The sequence below is a fragment of the Martes martes genome (genome assembly GCF_963455335.1).
Source record: "Martes martes genome assembly, chromosome: 6".
NCBI lineage: Eukaryota > Metazoa > Chordata > Mammalia > Carnivora > Mustelidae > Martes > Martes martes.
The window spans coordinates 99,262,707-99,280,878 of record NC_137893.1 but is presented as its reverse complement, the minus strand read 5'-3'; the positions used below and the strand labels follow the sequence as shown (position 1 = coordinate 99,280,878).

The following is an 18,172-nucleotide window of genomic DNA, read 5'->3' as shown; positions in this document are numbered from 1 at the left end:
CCTTCACTCTCAGCTCACTTCAAGAATTCCTGTTCACCCTAAAGATGCTAATCGAATTCCTTCATGAATTATTTTTGGCCCTCATACTAGGAAAATTCTGTCATTCCCTCCTTGGGCACCATATCACTTTGTACAAACTTTAAGCATATTATATCATAATTACTTTTCAACAGTATCTCTACCCAGCTGGACCATTTGTCCCTATCACAATCGGAAAAATATGGTATTTATCTTTATAGCCCCAGGATAGAGCCAGTGATCAATAAAGATTCTTAGGATGAATTGAAAGGGTAAAGTAACAACTAAATGGAGTTAAATGAATAAGTGAATCATACAAATAATATGATTTTAATCCTCCTCGGTAAAATGTTCTAGAGAAGTAGTTTAAACCCTTTGAATATTTTAAATAACAAATACTTTTATTTTTTCCCCTGCATTTCGATTAAGTTTGTTTACCATCAAAGAGCTGAGCATATGATTGGTGCTAATGTAATGAGGCGGTGTTTTTTCAGCCACAATCAAATAAGGTTAATATCTTGGTTACTCTGTAGGAACTTACTCTAGGCAAACACAACTTTCAGGAGGCCATTTAAAATACTGAATTTACTCAATGAATGAAAACACTATCTACTCAGAACCCTTGGAAAATTAAGGAAGATAACTGGAATTAGGTGAATAATGCTGAAACTTTGAAATAGGGTAATACTCAGAGTGCATTAAAATTTGGAGAAAAGGTTATTTTGAGTTTCAATAGCTTGGAAAAGTATTAGAATAGATTTTTTTAATTAATGAAGAGTTATTTGTCAAATGTATCATCTTGATTCATTCCTTCTGCCAGCCTTAAAGAGTTTTTTTTTTTTTCTCTGTGGTACAAAGATATATTTAAATGAAAATTTATTAAATCTCCATTAAAAGAACTCTAACCATAGATTGCTTTTTGACACGTTAGCCAGCAGCAATGTATTGATGTTTTTTTTAGATTTATTAATTTTGAATGAAGTTGTCTCAAAATATTCTCCAATAAGAGTTTTATTAAAAACATATATTTTCTACCCAATTGGACATCAATTTTCTAGCCAAGTGAGACATAAATGGTGAATGCTTTGAATCTAATTTTTTTAAGATTCTTAACTAATGTAAGTTATGAGGAAAACTTTCATTAAAAGTAGTTATCTTGCGATGTCTGGGTGGCTCAGTCCGATAAGGTCATGATCCCAGGGTCTTGGGATCGAGTTCCACTTTGGGCTCCTTGCTCCGTGGGGAGCCTGCTTCTCTCTCTGCCTCTGCCTGCCACTCTGCCACTCTCTGTCTCTCTCTCTCTGTCTCTCTCTCTCTGAAAAATAAGTAAATAAATAAAATCTTAAAAAAAAAAAGGTAGTTATCTTTTGCTCAGAACAGCCAACTGTGGGGTACAGTTTTTAAGAAGAGACATAGTAAATCCGATTTTTAGTAGAAAATAGTTTCTGAGCTCAGCACTACATTATAATTAAGAGGCAAGGACTCTGAACAAGCACTGTAAATCAAAGTTCTTATGGGAATACACACCAGTAAACTATAACAGGTGCTTCTCACCTGAAAAGAGAACCCTGATAGAACCGCAGGCACTTTTAAGTCAGATATATTACATCAGTCTAACCTGCTTTCTGGAAATAGGATTAACTTCTAAAAATCTAAAGACAGCATGAATCAATTGCACTCTAAACAGAGCCAGAAAGCAAACTACTTTCAAAGGAACACTAACCTAAAAGGGCTTGTAAACTTTTTGTGATGCCTAGACTATCTAATTAGATTGGGCTTCAAAAATGTTATGGGCCAGTTACTCTGTTTCAGTCACGATCAAATTAACCCCCCTCCCATGCTAAACCCAAGTGCTCCTATACTGTGTTAATCTAACCAGCTATGTATCTGGTAGAATAAATCCTCTGAAGACTACAAAAGCCTTGTTTGATTTTCAGTCATTAACACAGAAGCATTTGTAGGATTAGAGATCTCTTCAGCAAAATAAATCTCACTTTGATTATATAGTTGAAGATTCGGGTCTGAATAGCATTCAGATCTGAAGAAAGGGGGGAAATGTACACTGTAAGCCAAAAGGGCTTCCGGATACTTAAAAGTACGGCTTCTTTAAAGATACAGATGTATTTATCCTTACATTATTTTCATGATTGGTTTAAAATATTTAACAATTGAGGAAATCTACATGGCGTTTATAATCCCCAAAACACTGAAGGGTTGAGCATCTCTTCCTACCACACAGAAGGAAGGGAATTTGTGCAGACCATTACAGCCTATTTCAAAACCATTCATTAAGGTTCAGTAACAGGAGAATTCATATTTTTCCTTCATTTAATCAAGGACGTCAGAAAGGTGTGCCTTGTTTCCAGCTCAAACCTCTTTCATTGTAATGTGACTCATCTCAGCAACTCAAGGAGTCAGAGCTGGTTGGTAAACTTTCAAGTCTCGGGGCTAAATCATTTCCCATTCTCTTTCATTGTTTTTCCCTAAAACAAAAACAAAAACAAAAACTTTTGTTGCTCTAATTTGATGAGGATTTTAATATATTTTAGCATGTAATGAAAAAAAAGTATTGTAGATAGAAATCCCAAAATCATCATTTCTTGCTCAGTCTTTCACTTCAGCTAATTGATGTCACTTGCATGGTAAACAGGAAAAGGCTGGGAGATAATCATATAAGGTCCAATTCAGCAACATAATAGCTCTGCTGCTTTGGGGGGTTTACTTGGCATCTTTGAACATCAAAATCTTCACAGAATTGTGAGGATAGCAAAACATTTAGCTCAGTGCCTGATTCACCAGAATGTTCAATATGGCAGCCATTGTGATTGTATTTTCGAGTTGTTAAAAGGTACCAGGTCTAAAATCAATTTACTTCCCTCATAGTAGAAGGTCTTTTATAGCTTTTACATGTTAAATAGAATTGATGAAGTTTATTCTACCCTAAAGAAGGATTCTTAATTATCATCGCCCAAATTATCATACATTAGGATCCTTAATTTTTATAATTTTATGAGCAAAAATTTGCCTTAAAATCCTATGAAATAAAATTGGACATTTTAGTGACCTACTCAGCTGCAAACCAAAGTAATTCATTCAATGAACACCTAACAAAAAACTACTATATTCCCTCAAATAGTTCATAGTAGGAAAAAAAAAAAGCTACCACCATGTATAATTACATATGGCTTGGTAAAGGCTTTAAAAGAGACACGTGCATGGTATACAACTGCCTGAGGAGAACCAACTGGAATAGATTTGGGTCCTGGGCATTTTTCCATTGCTAGAGAAATGGGAACACATTTCCTTGTACTAATCAATTAAGAGATGCCTCTCTAGTAGGCCATATGCTAAGCTAGCAACCAGATTTTTGAGACATGCAGAGATCTTAAAATATCTCACCCAAAGACATATGTTTAATCAGATTAAAGTTTACCAACTCATGCTTTAAAATTTTAAGCTGGCAATTTAGAATAAATTGATTTAAAAACCGACAAGACATCTCGAATCTTCACCTTTCCATTTCTATAGCACGATTTTTACAATTGTCTTCAGAATGGCTATTCTTTAACTTCCTTCCACTGGGAAAAAACAAAATCATTTTTATATTAACTTTTACTTAAATAATTCACCCTATAATTTAAATGTGCTATTTATAGAATTGAGCTACTCTATTTTCCTTCTTTCAAACTCACATAGCTTATAAATTAAATACGTCTTGAAAATGGCAGATAACAATGTCATTTGTTAGAAAATGGCACCTAACTCTTGCCTTGATTTTATCCTGAGAAATACTTGTGAAGAAAAGAACGGAGAACTCAAATTGCTTTAAAAAATACGCTTTCATGAAAAAATATGAATCATCTGTGAAATAGTAAGGATGCATACTATTTTATATCATGGAAATATTCCTTTCTCTATGTTTCCTTTCCTTGATATAATTTCATAATAAAAATAAAAAGCCATTTATTTAGAATGTTACTATGAGTCCTTCAGTTTAATTTTCACTTTTTACCTATTGCTATCAGACTCATACGATAAGAAGAAAAATTAGTCAGTAAGAGAGAATAAGATCTTTAACATTCTCTGAAAAGAACAGAAGCACACAGAACAAGCCTAAAAAGTAATGTCCATTTCAAAATTATTTCCTCTACAATATTGTTGAACATGCCGTAATAAAGTTTGTGGACAGTCACAAACACAAGCTGATCTGATTACTTTGTTACTGCTTTATAATCACTTGTATTTCATCCTCATCTCAATCTTGGAGAGGATGATTATTGGTAGGAGATGAAGTCAAAGACTCTGAAACTAACACATTAAAATACGCCTCACATTTATCTCTTCCTATAAAGCCTTAGTTAAGGCTTAAACTAAAAATGCTTTCCTGCTGAATGTTCATGGGGGAAAAAAATTACAGAATACAGAATAAGCTATAAATTTAAGTTTTGATGCAGACAATAAATTACAGAACAGAACTACCAGAAACCTCATGTCTCCTGCCAACAAAATGTACTCTTTTGAAAATGATGGGTTTCATCTAGGGGTGATTAAAGCTGAAACCAATCCAGTGATTCAATGATAGCTTAATATGTGATTGAAAGGGATGCCTGTACTTCAATTTGGAAAAAATCTTGCTTTTAAAAATAGTATTATTTCTTAAAGTGATTCCAGTTCCTCATTATACCATATACTATAAAATAGAATGTGGTATAAAACATCAACCGTGAGTTTAATGTGTTTGGGAGGGGATAATTGTTAAACTGTCTAAATTAAATTCATTAGTTCTATTTTTAAGGCAGTCCACAGCACAGACCCTAACCGAATATTATAATGGCACTGCAGCATCCCCATTCTCTTTAATTGTGATGTTCTGTGTGATATTAAAGGGGTCTCAGAAAATATTCCAAAGTGTTAATTCTTCCCAAAACAGAATTTCTGACAATTAGAGTCTTAATTTTCCTATTCAATTCAGAAATAAGTCCCTTTGATTTTAATGGCATAAGTTGAGTTCTAGTATATAAACAGATGGATAAAAAGACCTAAATTACCAGATTTTTTTAAAACTACCACCATGAAAGGAACATGGAAATATTTAATTTTAGTGAATATAGAAATAAATGCTGATAAAATCTCAAGTTTAGACCTTTGTTATTTAAAAATCCTTACAAATTAAAGTTTCTCATGGAGCAACACACAATATAGAAAAGCCAGCCCCCCCCAAAAAAATAGATTATACAAAGGCTCTAAAGAAAAAACAAACATATGTCATATCTTGTGATCTTCGAACAATTCATATATTTGTGGCCCAAAACCAATTTCTCTTAGCCAAGAGACTAGTGCTTATACATTAGTCAGTCCTAGTGTTTATACAATAGTCAGTCCTCCCTAGAAAAAACTATTGTAAGTTTGACGTCATGACATTTATATTTTGTTGTACTAAAGAAAATAATTTTCCCGTAGAGTCTGTCTTATTCAAAATTTAAAACAAAAACAAAACAAAACCAAAAAAACCCTCCTATATGCACTCACATTAGGTTCAATACACAGTGATATTACCATATACATTTATGAAATGGGTTTATGATGATACTGGAAATTAATGATTCTTCATTTTGAATGACTAACTGATAGATGATAATCTCTAAAATCCATTTACTTGGAAGAGAAGAGAGCTAGTAGACAGAGATTCTGGAACCAATAATGACATCCAGCCTTTCCTTTCAAATGTCTTTGAAGGAGAATTAACTCTAATTTTTCTAAATAGAAAACCAATATAGTGGCAGCCCACAGGAACATGACAATGTATTAGGTTAGGTGAGACAAGTATGATAGAGGGAAACCACCAGGCCCCTATTTACTTCTCCCGGCTGCTGAGGAGGAGAGTTTCTCCCACTTTTGTAGGGTCAGACACTGTGACCATATTTCACAAAAATCCATCTGAAATGGGCCAAGAGTCTGCCATGAGAAAACATTGTACTATGACTCAACATAAAAGCCCCAGATAATAGGATAAGGGACCACTGGTAAAATGGTCACTTCCTGAATCCTCTTGAGCCTCCTGAAATCAGTGATTAGGCCCATCTCATCTTTTCTTGGGCTATAAAAGGTACAAATTCAGAAGAGAAGCTAGAGAAAAAGTGGCAGATCTCTCTCTCTGCAGTCCGGCGACTCCTCTCTCCAGCTGTAAGCATTCACAAATATAAAACATGGACTCTGGACCACATGTAGATAAATCAGAGTTAGTTATCAGAGATTAGAATAAAAGAGAGGCTGCCCACCAAAACCCATCTGCATGCTACTGAGTATCTCCCACTAATGATTCCTACAGTTTAGATAAGAGATCATGCAAAGATTTCATTACCCAGATCATACTAAAACAAGAAAGTAAATTCATAAACCAAAGTTCAAGATACACCTGGTTGGCAAACACTAACATTTTGACAAATGATAATAACAACATTTGAAACACTAATTTCACAGAAAAAAAATAGGCTTAATACACTGAGATAGATTGCCTAAATAAATATAAAAATAACATGAAATGAGTAATTTCTTCGGCTTGGGAATTGATTTCACTTCAATTCTGATATAATCCTGCATTTGGCCTTCATTTGAACACACGTAATGTGCTTATTAAACAAGAGGCTTTAATTTAATTTACTTACTGAAGCAGAATCCTGTAATTTTATAATTAATGACTCTTAATAGCAAAGCAAAAATGTCCTAGAGGCATGTGAAAGCAGCTGGGTCACTGGAAGGGATTTCAGTCCTTCGTCCCATTCATGGACATAGCATCAGTGGCTGTGAGAACGGCCAAAGAGGTTTAGCCCATGCTCGGATCTAAGGAGCTACGTTGGATACTCAGCTAAAATGTTTTTACCCTGTAGAAACCACTACTAGTCACCAAGTCTTGACCAAACTGGCCAGTTGCCCTCATGTAGCCCCATTTAGATCAATGTGAAAAGGGGTGGAAGCTCTTAAAATTCCAGACGACGGGGATCTCTCCGAATCCGAATCAAGTGTCCCAGGCCTGCTTTACGGTGGACTGGACAATTCTAAGCCCATATTGAGCCTCTGGTGATAAATCAATGATGTCTCAAATTCTATTCACCAAGATGCTTTCATCATGAGACCCTAAACTAAGAGCAACATTTTAGTAAAAGCAGAACTTCAAAACAACCACTTTAGAACACATAACAAAAATGACACTAGAAACATAAAATTCCCTCTGCTTTTGAGCCAACACTGACCTTCTGTTCCAAAAGCAATGTGTTTGTAGGGATTGCTGCAAAAGCCTTGTAGCTTGACTTGGTCTTGTATTGCTAGAATGAGTAACCAGAGAGCAAGAGTGGAGATGAAAAGAGGGAAGAATAGGACATAATTTTAGACTAGGTCTGCCAAGTTAAATGACACGTTATCAAATGAAGAAAACAGTTATTACAACTTGTTTTTAACAGAAAAAATTAGCTTACCATGTTAATATTTTATTAGAATGAGAAACAAAGGAATATCACAGTAAAATATCAGTCTAGAGATTATAGGTAATTATGTGCTATACAGTTTCAGAACTTAAAAACATCCATTTCTACAAAGTTACATATAAATTTCTCATAAGCATTGTGTCCCCCCGTAGGAATACAACTAATCTATAAATGTGGGTGGGGTATTTTTATTTTGCTTAATTCTCAAAGGAAAGGGGTTCTTTTTTATAGTGCCATAATTTACAAACGTTACGCCAACAAATCTAATTGAACTCTTGATACATTCTCTTGCATCATTCATAAAAACAAGAGTCAGAATACATAAAATTTAGCAGTAATGTTTAATAAGCAGCATATTTTGAATAGAAGTAATATCAGCAATTTAACTCCATAATGAAAAAAGATTCAAAGGCCAAACTTTTGATCTTCAATTTTTTTTTAAACTTCATCATCTCCTGCTCTTTCTAATGAAATGATATTGATGAATCAAATGACAAAACATCCTGAGTTTTAAATAAAACACAGCGTAATATAGTTCAGTTTCATGCAGTATTTGAAAGAGAGGGTGGAGCATGGGGAAGCCATATAAATCAGGATACTATGCATAATCAAAAGCCTGGTTTTGATATTTCTCTGGGTCCCATGCTGCTTAACCAAGGTCAAGGCTCCTATCACTTCCAAAAGCCTCTCTCTCAGACAGCTTCCCAGGGGTCCAGAGCCAGCTAGAAGTTGGCAGAGGACTCCAAGCCATCTTAGTCCCCTGGGCAGACCACAGGATCATAGAAGACATGTTAATCAAATAAAATAAAGCCTTGAGTTTTATGGATATAATTGATATAATCTTCCATTAAAATGATGTGAGGAAGGGGAAGTAATACATTCATTTTCCTTACGAAGAAGGTGAGGTAGAGAAAAATAAAAATGCCAGGCCTGGGGGAAAAGTCTTGGATGCCTTCAAGCCCTTGTCTCCATATTGACCCAGCACTGCTATTGTCCCCAAATGACATATTCTGGATAAGGATGGAAAACGAAATGCCATCTCTTTGTGGAGAGTAATAGCTGGCACTTAGGACCAGGCAAATTATATACACTGCTTCATTTAATTTTACAGAAGCCCTATACCTAAAGAACCATTAGGGAAGGGAGGCACAGTATGGTCAAGTGACTTGTCTAAGATACACAGCCCGTAAAGAACAGAAACAGGTTTGGAACCCAGGCCAGTTTGGATCCAATATCCATGCTTTCTCTATGAGATAATATTTTCTCTCAAAGAACACCTAGGCAGACAAAGAATATATAATAGAATATATCATTACTATTCCATGATGGTTTCATAAATACTTAATTGTAATAATAGTTTTAATAATAATAATAGCTAACACTCACTATGAGCCAGGTACCATTCTAGAAGCTTTATGTACATTATCTCATTTAATTATCACAACCAAATTATTGGATAGATTCTAAAGATTTTTTTTTATTTATTTATTTGACAGACAGAGATCACAAGTAGGCAGAGAGACAGGCAGAGAGAGAGGGGAAGTAGGCTCCCTGCCGAGCAGAGAGCCCGATGCGGGGCTCGATCCCAGGACTCTGGGATCATGACCTGAGCCGAAGGCAGAGGCTTAATCCACTGAGCCACCCAGGCACCCCTATTGGATAGATTCTAATCATATTCAGTTTATATACGGAAACTAAAGTATACAGATGTTAAGTAACTTATCTAAGGCCACTAGGTAGTAAGTCATAATTGGGATTTGGATGCAGGCATGCCAGTCAACAGCTATGCACTTATCTATGATAGACCCTTGCCTCTCATTTCAGGACACACAGTCACTTACATTTTCTGTTCTCCTATCCCCAACTGCCCTGGAGTACATACTTGGACAAGCCTATACAGAGAGATATACTGTTACTATACACATAATGCTATACAGTATTAGAATTAGATGTGATATTAAGGCCATCTGGTTCAACCCTCTCATCCAAGACTTGAATCTCTCTGACTGATCCTCTGTTCAGCTACCTCATGAACTCTTGCCTACCTCCCAAGTCAGCATGTTCAGGCCTAATTGTAAGAAGTGGCTTAAAAAAAAAAAAAAATCTCTCTTATACTGAGCTAAAATATGCTTCCTGACAACTTACTCCATTGGTCCTTTCTACCCATCTTGGAATGATGACACACGTGAAGAGCTCAATTCTGCACAATAGTTGTATAGCTGTTTCCACCATGCTCTCCTTACTGATCCTCAGTTGAAGAATTTCACTATCCTCATCACTTTCTTCTGTCAATATTCCTTTACAAATGTTGAAAAGTGGTGTGTTGGGGTGCTTGGCTCAGTCAATTAAGCGTCCAGCTCTTGATTTCAGCTTGGGTCATGATCTCAGGGTCGTGAAATCGGGCTGTGTCAGGCTCCACACTAAGCATGGAGCCTGCTTGGGATACTCTCTCCCTCTCCCCTTTCCCTCACTCATGCACTCACTCCCTAAATAAATAAATAATAAAATCTTTTTTTTAAAAGGTGTGTGTTAAACTAGATGTATTTTTAACACAAAGTAGAATATAATCATCACCTTGAAGATACTGACAATAAAATCAACTAATACAATGAAGATGATACTAACTGGACTGGTCTCCTTGGCTTTTGCGGTCAGTTTGGAATATACAAGAGAGTGAAGTTGGCATCATTTCCTATTGTTGGATCACACTGAGTAGGCTACCACCTAAATTCCCTAATGCTTTCATCTTTTTTTCTTTAGCATTCATTGAAATTAAGTCCCATCAAGTCGTTATGCTTTTTTTCTCTAGATGCCAAACTGTACTTCAGGCATTATCTCTATCCATCTTCATCTGATTAGTTTTGGTTTGTTATTACAAACTATGAAGACAATCAATTTTATATTATTTCATGAACCATCTTGTTAGGCAAGTCTTTTTTATTGTCATTTAAGTCATATACCAAGGATAAAGAACTCTTACTTCCTGGGTCCTACCAACCTGGTGAATATCAATCTATCCTATAACTCTATTTATTTATGACAGTTCAACTAATTGATTCATTCAACAAAATATTATGGAATACCTACTTTGTGACCTACATTGTTCTAAGTATTAGAGATTCAGCAATAAACAAAACATCCAAAGCCTTACTCTCTAGAGCTTATACCCTAATAAAGAGAGACAAACTAAAAGCAAAGAAATGAGAAATCAAAAGAAAAGTCATGGAGAGATAAATAATTCGCAGAAAATTCAAATAGTGTGTTGGAATAGAAAGTGACCTCAAGGATGTGTTAGAATGGGCACTCAGAACATATGAGTTCACAGAAACATGCCCTTCCACCTCACATACCTTTCCTTATTCATGATATCATGAAGAACATCACAAAAGCTCGAACTTGGAAAGCAATTCAATAAACATTACCTGCTTGAAGAAAATGTCTGACTTCCAGTTATAACTGATTTTGATAACAATCACAAACCAAAAATATAGATAATCATCTTCAGAATTTACCTTCCCTTTTTTGTGAAAAATAAAACATATGGCTCACTTATTTTCCAGCAAACCTCCTCTATTTCCTATCATTTACAATAGAAGTAGAAATTTCATCTGTTTGAGGCACAATTTATCTAGACCAGGAGATATGAATTTAGAACATATAGATGTTTCCTTCTAGTTCCTTTATGTGTGTTTAAGACATATGTAGTCTTTCTTTTCAGTGTGAAAATCATTCTTGTTGACCTTAGAGATACTTTTTGGGTTCACTATATTTCTTTAGGTTTCTTTTAACAATATTCTAATTTGAAACATATTTCTTCTTTAGCATTCCAAGTTTCTGAGGTGTTAAATTAAATTCATTGGTTTCCTTTGCTTGGTTTAAAATTACAAATCACTCTAGTCAATGTAAGTATAACTTAAATAGTAGGTTTTAGTGTTATAGGCTGGAATCACCATCAGCTGATCATAGAAGGTAGAACTGACCAGCCTACCCTGAATCTAGCAAAAAATTCAATGATATTTTGTATCTCTCCAATTTGTACTTTATGCTTTTGCTCAACATTCAAAAAATATTTTTTTTCCTTTTTTTTTTTTTTTTTTTTTTAAAGAAAGAGAAAGCCCGTGTAGGGGTAGGGACAGAAGGAGAGGGAGATGGAAAATCTTAAGCAGGCTTCACTCTCAGTATGAAATTCAATCTCATGAGCCTAAGATCGTGACACAAGCCAAAATCAAGAGCCAGATGCTTGGGGCGCCTGGGTGGCTCAGTGGGTTAAGCCTCTGCCATTGGCTCAGGTCATGATCTCATGGTCCTGCAGTCGAGCCCCGCATCGGGCTCTCTGCTCAGCAGGGAGCCTGCTTCCCCCCTCTCTCTGCCTGCCTCTCTGCCTACTTGTGATCTCTTTCTTTCTGTCAGATAAATAAATAAAATCTTAAAAAAAAAAAAGTCAGATGCTTAACTGACTGAGTCACCCTGACACCCCCAATAAATATTTCCTAAATATCCACTACATGACAGGTGCAGGGTAAAATTTTAAGTTTAGAAAAGGAAATGCTATTTTACTACATTAGTTTATCAGAGCTAACCCTATTTATAAATACTATTTATCCTAGATAACTGTAACATAAATCCTGGGTATGAAGGTAGGGACAGCCACACATCTTTCCCCTTCAGAAAATACTCTCATCACTATCCTCTTCGATATTGCTAATGCCTAAAATTCCACCACCAGCTCCAGTAATAAAGGCCCATGACATCTCAAAGCAAACTATATTAGTTGTCTTGAGAATTAGAAATTTGAACTCATGGTTACACTTTAAGTATTGGTGAAGGGCAGAATCTCAGATTACATGAACAACAAGAAGGAACCCTGGCAAAGAGCCTCTCTACCACTATGGCCAACTTCTCCTTTCTGATGCACCCATGAGGAGAAATGAGAGCACTGCTCCAAATGTACACTTTCTGCTCATCAGTGACCATGCCTGCAGAGCCCGAGTCAGAATCTCCCTGAGACAAAAGCTCAACTCAAGCCCTAATTCAACTCACAGAAGGAAATTGCTCTGATACCTTCCTTACATCGAATTATTGGCAGAATATCATCTCTATAATGATTCTGAGAACAGAAGCAGTGGGGAAAAGAAGGGGGGAAATTTCGCACAACTCTCTTCCTAGGATCCCTCTCCATGGTTGATTTATCTTTTGTATGTTTCTAGTACTCTAAACATTATTGTATTACAATATTTTGACATCCCTATTAGCCTGATAGGTCTTTTGGAGAAGACATGTTCTATTATCTCCAATATCTTATACCAACCTAGTAAAGAATAGATATTTGGCAAATATTTGTTGATTTAACCAAGGTATTTTATTGAAAATTACAGTAAGATTTATAGGGCAGGGAGAACCAAGATTTTAGTTCCTCATCTACTGTTCATGTCTTAGACACACCTGACTGATTGGAGATCCTCTTCCTCTTTCCAAGCATGCCCTAAAGACATTTCTAATTTTTCTAATATTAGTTTTGGATGTGAAACTTCAAAGTTCACATCAGTGATGTGAACTTCTAAGATTTGAACTCATGACTGTAAATCCCTATTTTTTTAAAATCCCTCTTTTGAATTAAACTGCAAAAGCCCCTCCTTGAATTAAAATGAAAATATTCCTCAAGGGGTAAAACAAGGAGGTTTTGTCAAACACTGACCCTTGAGTGTGAATCACTACTAAGCTCATTTCAGAAAAGTTAGCTGGAGAAAAACAAAGAGAATGAGACCCTGAATTGGTTAGTACATAGATGTAAGCAACAGATAGCAGGAGTGGGAGAATCTTAGAAAATCTAGGATTTCCACAAAGGCACCAAAAATTCTGCAGAGGAGGTAGAGTACAAAACAATGGGACAAAAAGAGAAAAAGAAAACAAGAGGATACATATATCTAGTTGCAATTGTTTTATCATCTCACATATGATTGTGAATGTTTCTTAACCCTACCTACAAAATATGTAAGATTTATGACCTTCACCTTCACCACTAGAACCTCACCAGAGCCATCATCATCACTTGCCTGGATTGTTCCAACAGACTCCTAAGGTTTCCTTACTTCCGCTTTCACCCTCTTAGTCTATTCTTAACATAGCAGCGAGATAGACACGATTGTGCCAATTATCTATTCAAAACCCTCCACCAGCTTCTTAAATTAAAAAGCAAAGACTAAGACATGGCCTACAAGACCTCACAGGCCCCAGCTCGCAGTTACATGTCTCTGACAACTTCAAATTCCTCAGACTAATTCCACTCTTGCCACACAGGCTCCCCTATCTTTGCCAAGCACTATCTGACATGAGGTATTTTTTCTAACTATACTCCTTAAGGTGCATCGTCTATGAATGTCACCTTCCCAAAGAAACCTATCCTGACCACCCAATATTAATTTGTGACACTATGTCTTACCCCACTATACTTTTCTCCATACCATGTATGACCTTCTAAGGCACAAGAAAATTTACTTGCAGCAATGGGGAGGTGGTAATTGTAACTGCTGGTTTCTTCTGTTCCACCCAAGAATGTAAACTTTCTATGAGCAAGCATTTTGCAATTTTATTTTGTTGCAACCTCCTCATGGCTTTGAAACGTGCCTTGCACATAATAAGCACTCAGTGAATGTCTATTGAATGAATGAATGATTTTCTTGAACCGCATCGACTATTTTAGCTCATGGAGGTACATTCCATTATTACTCAATTCCCTAATTACAAGTGGTCAGCAGAAATGGAGAAAATCACATAGAGACTATTGTCCCCAAGTGTTTGGTGTGATGTATTTGGAAACGCTTTGATGCCTTCAAGGAATGAGAGTCTATAAACAAAACACCAACAATAAAAGTTCATGAAATATTAAAATGCTCTCAATTGATTCCCAAGCTATTTAAGGCCAGGGCAAGCATGCCACTGGAGGCCTCATAGTTAGAAAAAAACTTCAAGCCACCTTCAGTAAGTGGCAAAATGTTTGCAGTTTCGAGGTAATGTCCTCAAATCCCTATATGGAATACCATGATAATTCACTAGGAGAAAAATTTAAACTATTTTATAAGTGAAGACCAAATATGTTTGGAACTCAAATACAACTCCAGGAATTAGATTTAAGATATCCAGGCTTTCCCAAGGGACAGAAACATCTCAACAATATAGATGTCAATCGAAGAGTAAACGGAGCAACCTTCAATCAAAGAGTAAACGGAGATGCTCATCCTGTGAGGGCCATGATTATAATGTGAAATAATATTTTAAAACCATTATGTGAAATTAAAATATGCCAGTTATACTAACGCAAACAGATTCAAAACCTTAAGATTCTATCTATGAAAAAGAAATATCAAATATGCTTCATATCTAAATTTAGTTCAGTGTACTCTAGCTGTTCCATTTTATTTCAATATCAAAGGACAGTAGGACCCACACTTTGAACTAATACCCCTGAAGCATTCAGGTTTTAATTTGATGGCCATTTGTATTCTAGGCCCTCCTTTCTTTTGGGATCTGGCACTGAGTGAAGCTGATCTAAATCTGAAGCTCTTTGACTTCAAAGAGAGTCCTGTGCTTGGATTAGCACCACAGTAGAAGGAGCAAGACAAGAAACAATCCATAGACACATATGAATTCTTTGATATCCCAAAGCTTTTGTCTATTTCCTCTTATCAATCTATGAAATAATCTTAGCAATTCAAACATAACTAGTCAAACATCAAAGGAAACTGGGATAAGATTTATCTATTCCAGTGTCCTTTTTAATACATTTTTATGCTTGTTACAACTTCTACAAATAATAGTTTGCAATAAAAAAAAAAATGTAGGCTGATTTTTACCTGGAGAGATAATAGCAAGAAGCAAGGAAGAAATAAATATAACTTAGAACAGCATGTCTCAGAGAGCAACTATTTTTGTAGAAGTTATCATAAATTTTTTCTGCTATAAAAAACAGTTTTTATTCAAAAAGCAGGTAAAAATGGATATGTTATAATTACTCTTCATGTTTTTATGTCCATCAGATTTATCATGCACTTCTACAAGCTGCATTTTTTAACTTGGAAATTTAAAAAATAAAACCAATAATAAAGCAAATGCTGAAAATTCTTCAATATTGGGAGCAGTAAGTGAGCTGGTGGAGAACAGATCTTCAACAAACTTGATTTTAGGACAAAAAAGACCTTGACTTGATCAAAAGCTCTCTGGGCTCATCCTCTTCCAACTCTCCAAAAATAGGACAAAATGTGAACAAAGCAGAGTGAACCATAAACAGAAATACTTCAAAGAAGCCTCTGGAGTAAAATCACTTTTCATAAAGATAATGAATAATTTAAGCATATGGCATTATGGTTTAAGAAATAATTGTTAATAAATTCAGGAGACAGTAATGTTTACATCACCAGATTGTTTTTAATATACCACAAATGAATTCCATAATCACACATATGTATTGAAAAGATAATTACCAGGTCATTTTACCTCAAATATGATTTTTAAATTTAGAATTATAGAAAATGCTAGATTTTCTCTGTCCCATTTGCTTTGAAAGTTTAAAATACAAGGACTTAATAATCTCTAAAAATACATTTTTAAATGACCCAAACATTATAGAAATTGATCATTCTGACTATTCCATTATGATGATTTCCTTCATGAGAATTACTAAATAGGCTAACATGATAATTAATATGAGTCATTGCTTTTGCATTTTGGTATATAATATGGAGAAAATATTACCAAGTTTATATGGTCATAAAAAGTAACTGATGTAGTCTCTTTTAATTAATTTTTAACTACTTTGTATATTTTGTATAGGATAGTTCTTACTTCACAGAAAGCATGTGATATCTGTTAAAATAATTATTATTATTACAATTATCACTAGTTGATGATAAGGCCAATCTTTTTATGTCTCCACATATACTCTACTGGGTTTATCTTCTGTAAATTTGGTCAGGTTATTTACTGTTTTTGAAATGCTAGCTCCTTTCCTCTTCATTAAGCTAAATCCTAAACATTCCCAATAGGCCTGACATCTATTATAACTTCTCTCACTAGCCACCCCCCATAATAATACTTCTATTATATTGAATTCAGTGAATAACTATATATCATCTGTATTTTACTATGTTAATATTGCCTTAAACTTGTTCTCTAGTTTTATTGTAGATTTAATAATCCTATATAGCTCCTCCACATTATGTACATGTGTATTTCTTCCTGCTGAAAAAAAAATTTAATTTTTTATAGACAAAGAACTGCTGCTTACTTTCCTTAAAAGATACATACACACAAACATACATCCCCCAGAAAAGCTGGCATAGTGGGGGGCATACAGCAGGTGTTTTCTGCATGCTTGTTAATGATGTTGTAATACAGTTTAACTTAACAAGATCCTGTGTGCTGTTTATCTTTTCCATCTTAACTTCATTATTCAAACAGTAACAAAGTTGAACACAACCTCCATGGAATTCAGAAGCTCTTAAACTGTGTTATTTCAATGCAATGAACTTAAAATCACAGTCCCCTTCTAATACAGGCACTTTCGTGATTTTATTTTATTTATACAACAATAACCAAACTCTGGTTCTATAGCATCCACATCCTAATTATTTGAGAATACCTGGGAAGCTCGTATGCTCTAGAGCAGAGATGCTCTTCTACCATGAAAAATGAACTCTATGGATCACACCTTCAAATATTTCCCTTCTCACATTGAAATAAATGCCAGTCTCCAGAGTACAGAGTTTTCATTTTTTAAATGTTTTCATTTGAATATCGTTGACCCACAGTGCTAACCTTAGTTTCAGGTGTACCACATGGTGCTTCAACACTTCTGTTATGCTATGTCTACTGCAAGTGTAGCTACCATTTGTCACCAAAAAGACTAGTACAATATCATTGACTATATTCCCTGTGCTGTACCTTTTATTCTCATGATTTAATCATTCCATAACTGGAAGGCTGTATCTTCCACTCCTTTTCACCCATTTTGCCCATCTTCCTCCCCCCTTCCCTCTGGCAACCATCAGTTTGTTCTCTGTGTTTGCAAGTCTGTTTCTTCTTTTTGTTTGTTTCTCTCTTCATTTCTTTTGCTTTTTAGATTCCACATATCAGTGAAACCATATGGTATCTCTCTCAGTCTGACTTATTTCACTTAGCCTAATACCCTATAGGTCCATCTACACTGTTGTAAATGGCAAGATCTCATGCTTTCTTGTGGCTGCATAATATTCCTCTGTGTGTGTATGTGTGTGTGTGTGTGTGTGCGCATTACATCTTTATACCTTCATCTGTTGATGAACACATAGGTTGCTTCCATATCTTGGCTACTATAAATAATGCTGCAATAAACTAAGAGTGCCTCTATCTTTCTGAATTAAGATTTTTTTCCCCCTTGGGTAAATATCCAGTAGTAGAATTATTGGATTATATGGTAATTCTATTTTTAATTTTTTGAGGAACCTCCATACTATTATCCACAGTGGCTATACCAATTATAATCCCACCAACAGTGCATGGTACCCTATTGTTTCACTTATTTTGGAATCTCAAAACAAAGCAAAAGAAAAGACAACCAAAAAACCATATTCTTAAATACAGAGAAGAAACTGGTGGTTTTCAGAGGAGAAGAATAAACTTCTAGTTATAAAATATGTAAG

At 35.2% G+C, this 18,172-nt stretch overlaps 1 protein-coding gene across 9 annotated transcripts in view; it reads right to left on the bottom strand.

Moving 5' to 3' along the window:
* The window catches only part of MLIP (muscular LMNA interacting protein), a 254,404-nt gene that overhangs the window by 99,894 nt on the left and 136,338 nt on the right, over window positions 1–18,172 (bottom strand). For 6 of the 9 annotated variants that reach the window (XM_080805321.1, XM_080805322.1, XM_080805324.1 and 3 more), the window contains one exon: window positions 7,269–7,340. The exons of 2 other annotated variants lie outside the window; for them this stretch is intronic. In XM_080805321.1, the coding sequence (XP_080661447.1) occupies window positions 7,269–7,340 (72 nt within the window). Of the gene's footprint in view, window positions 1–7,268; window positions 7,341–9,340; window positions 9,392–18,172 lie in introns of all 9 variants that reach the window. One more of the 9 variants, XM_080805319.1, reaches the window with a different exon arrangement.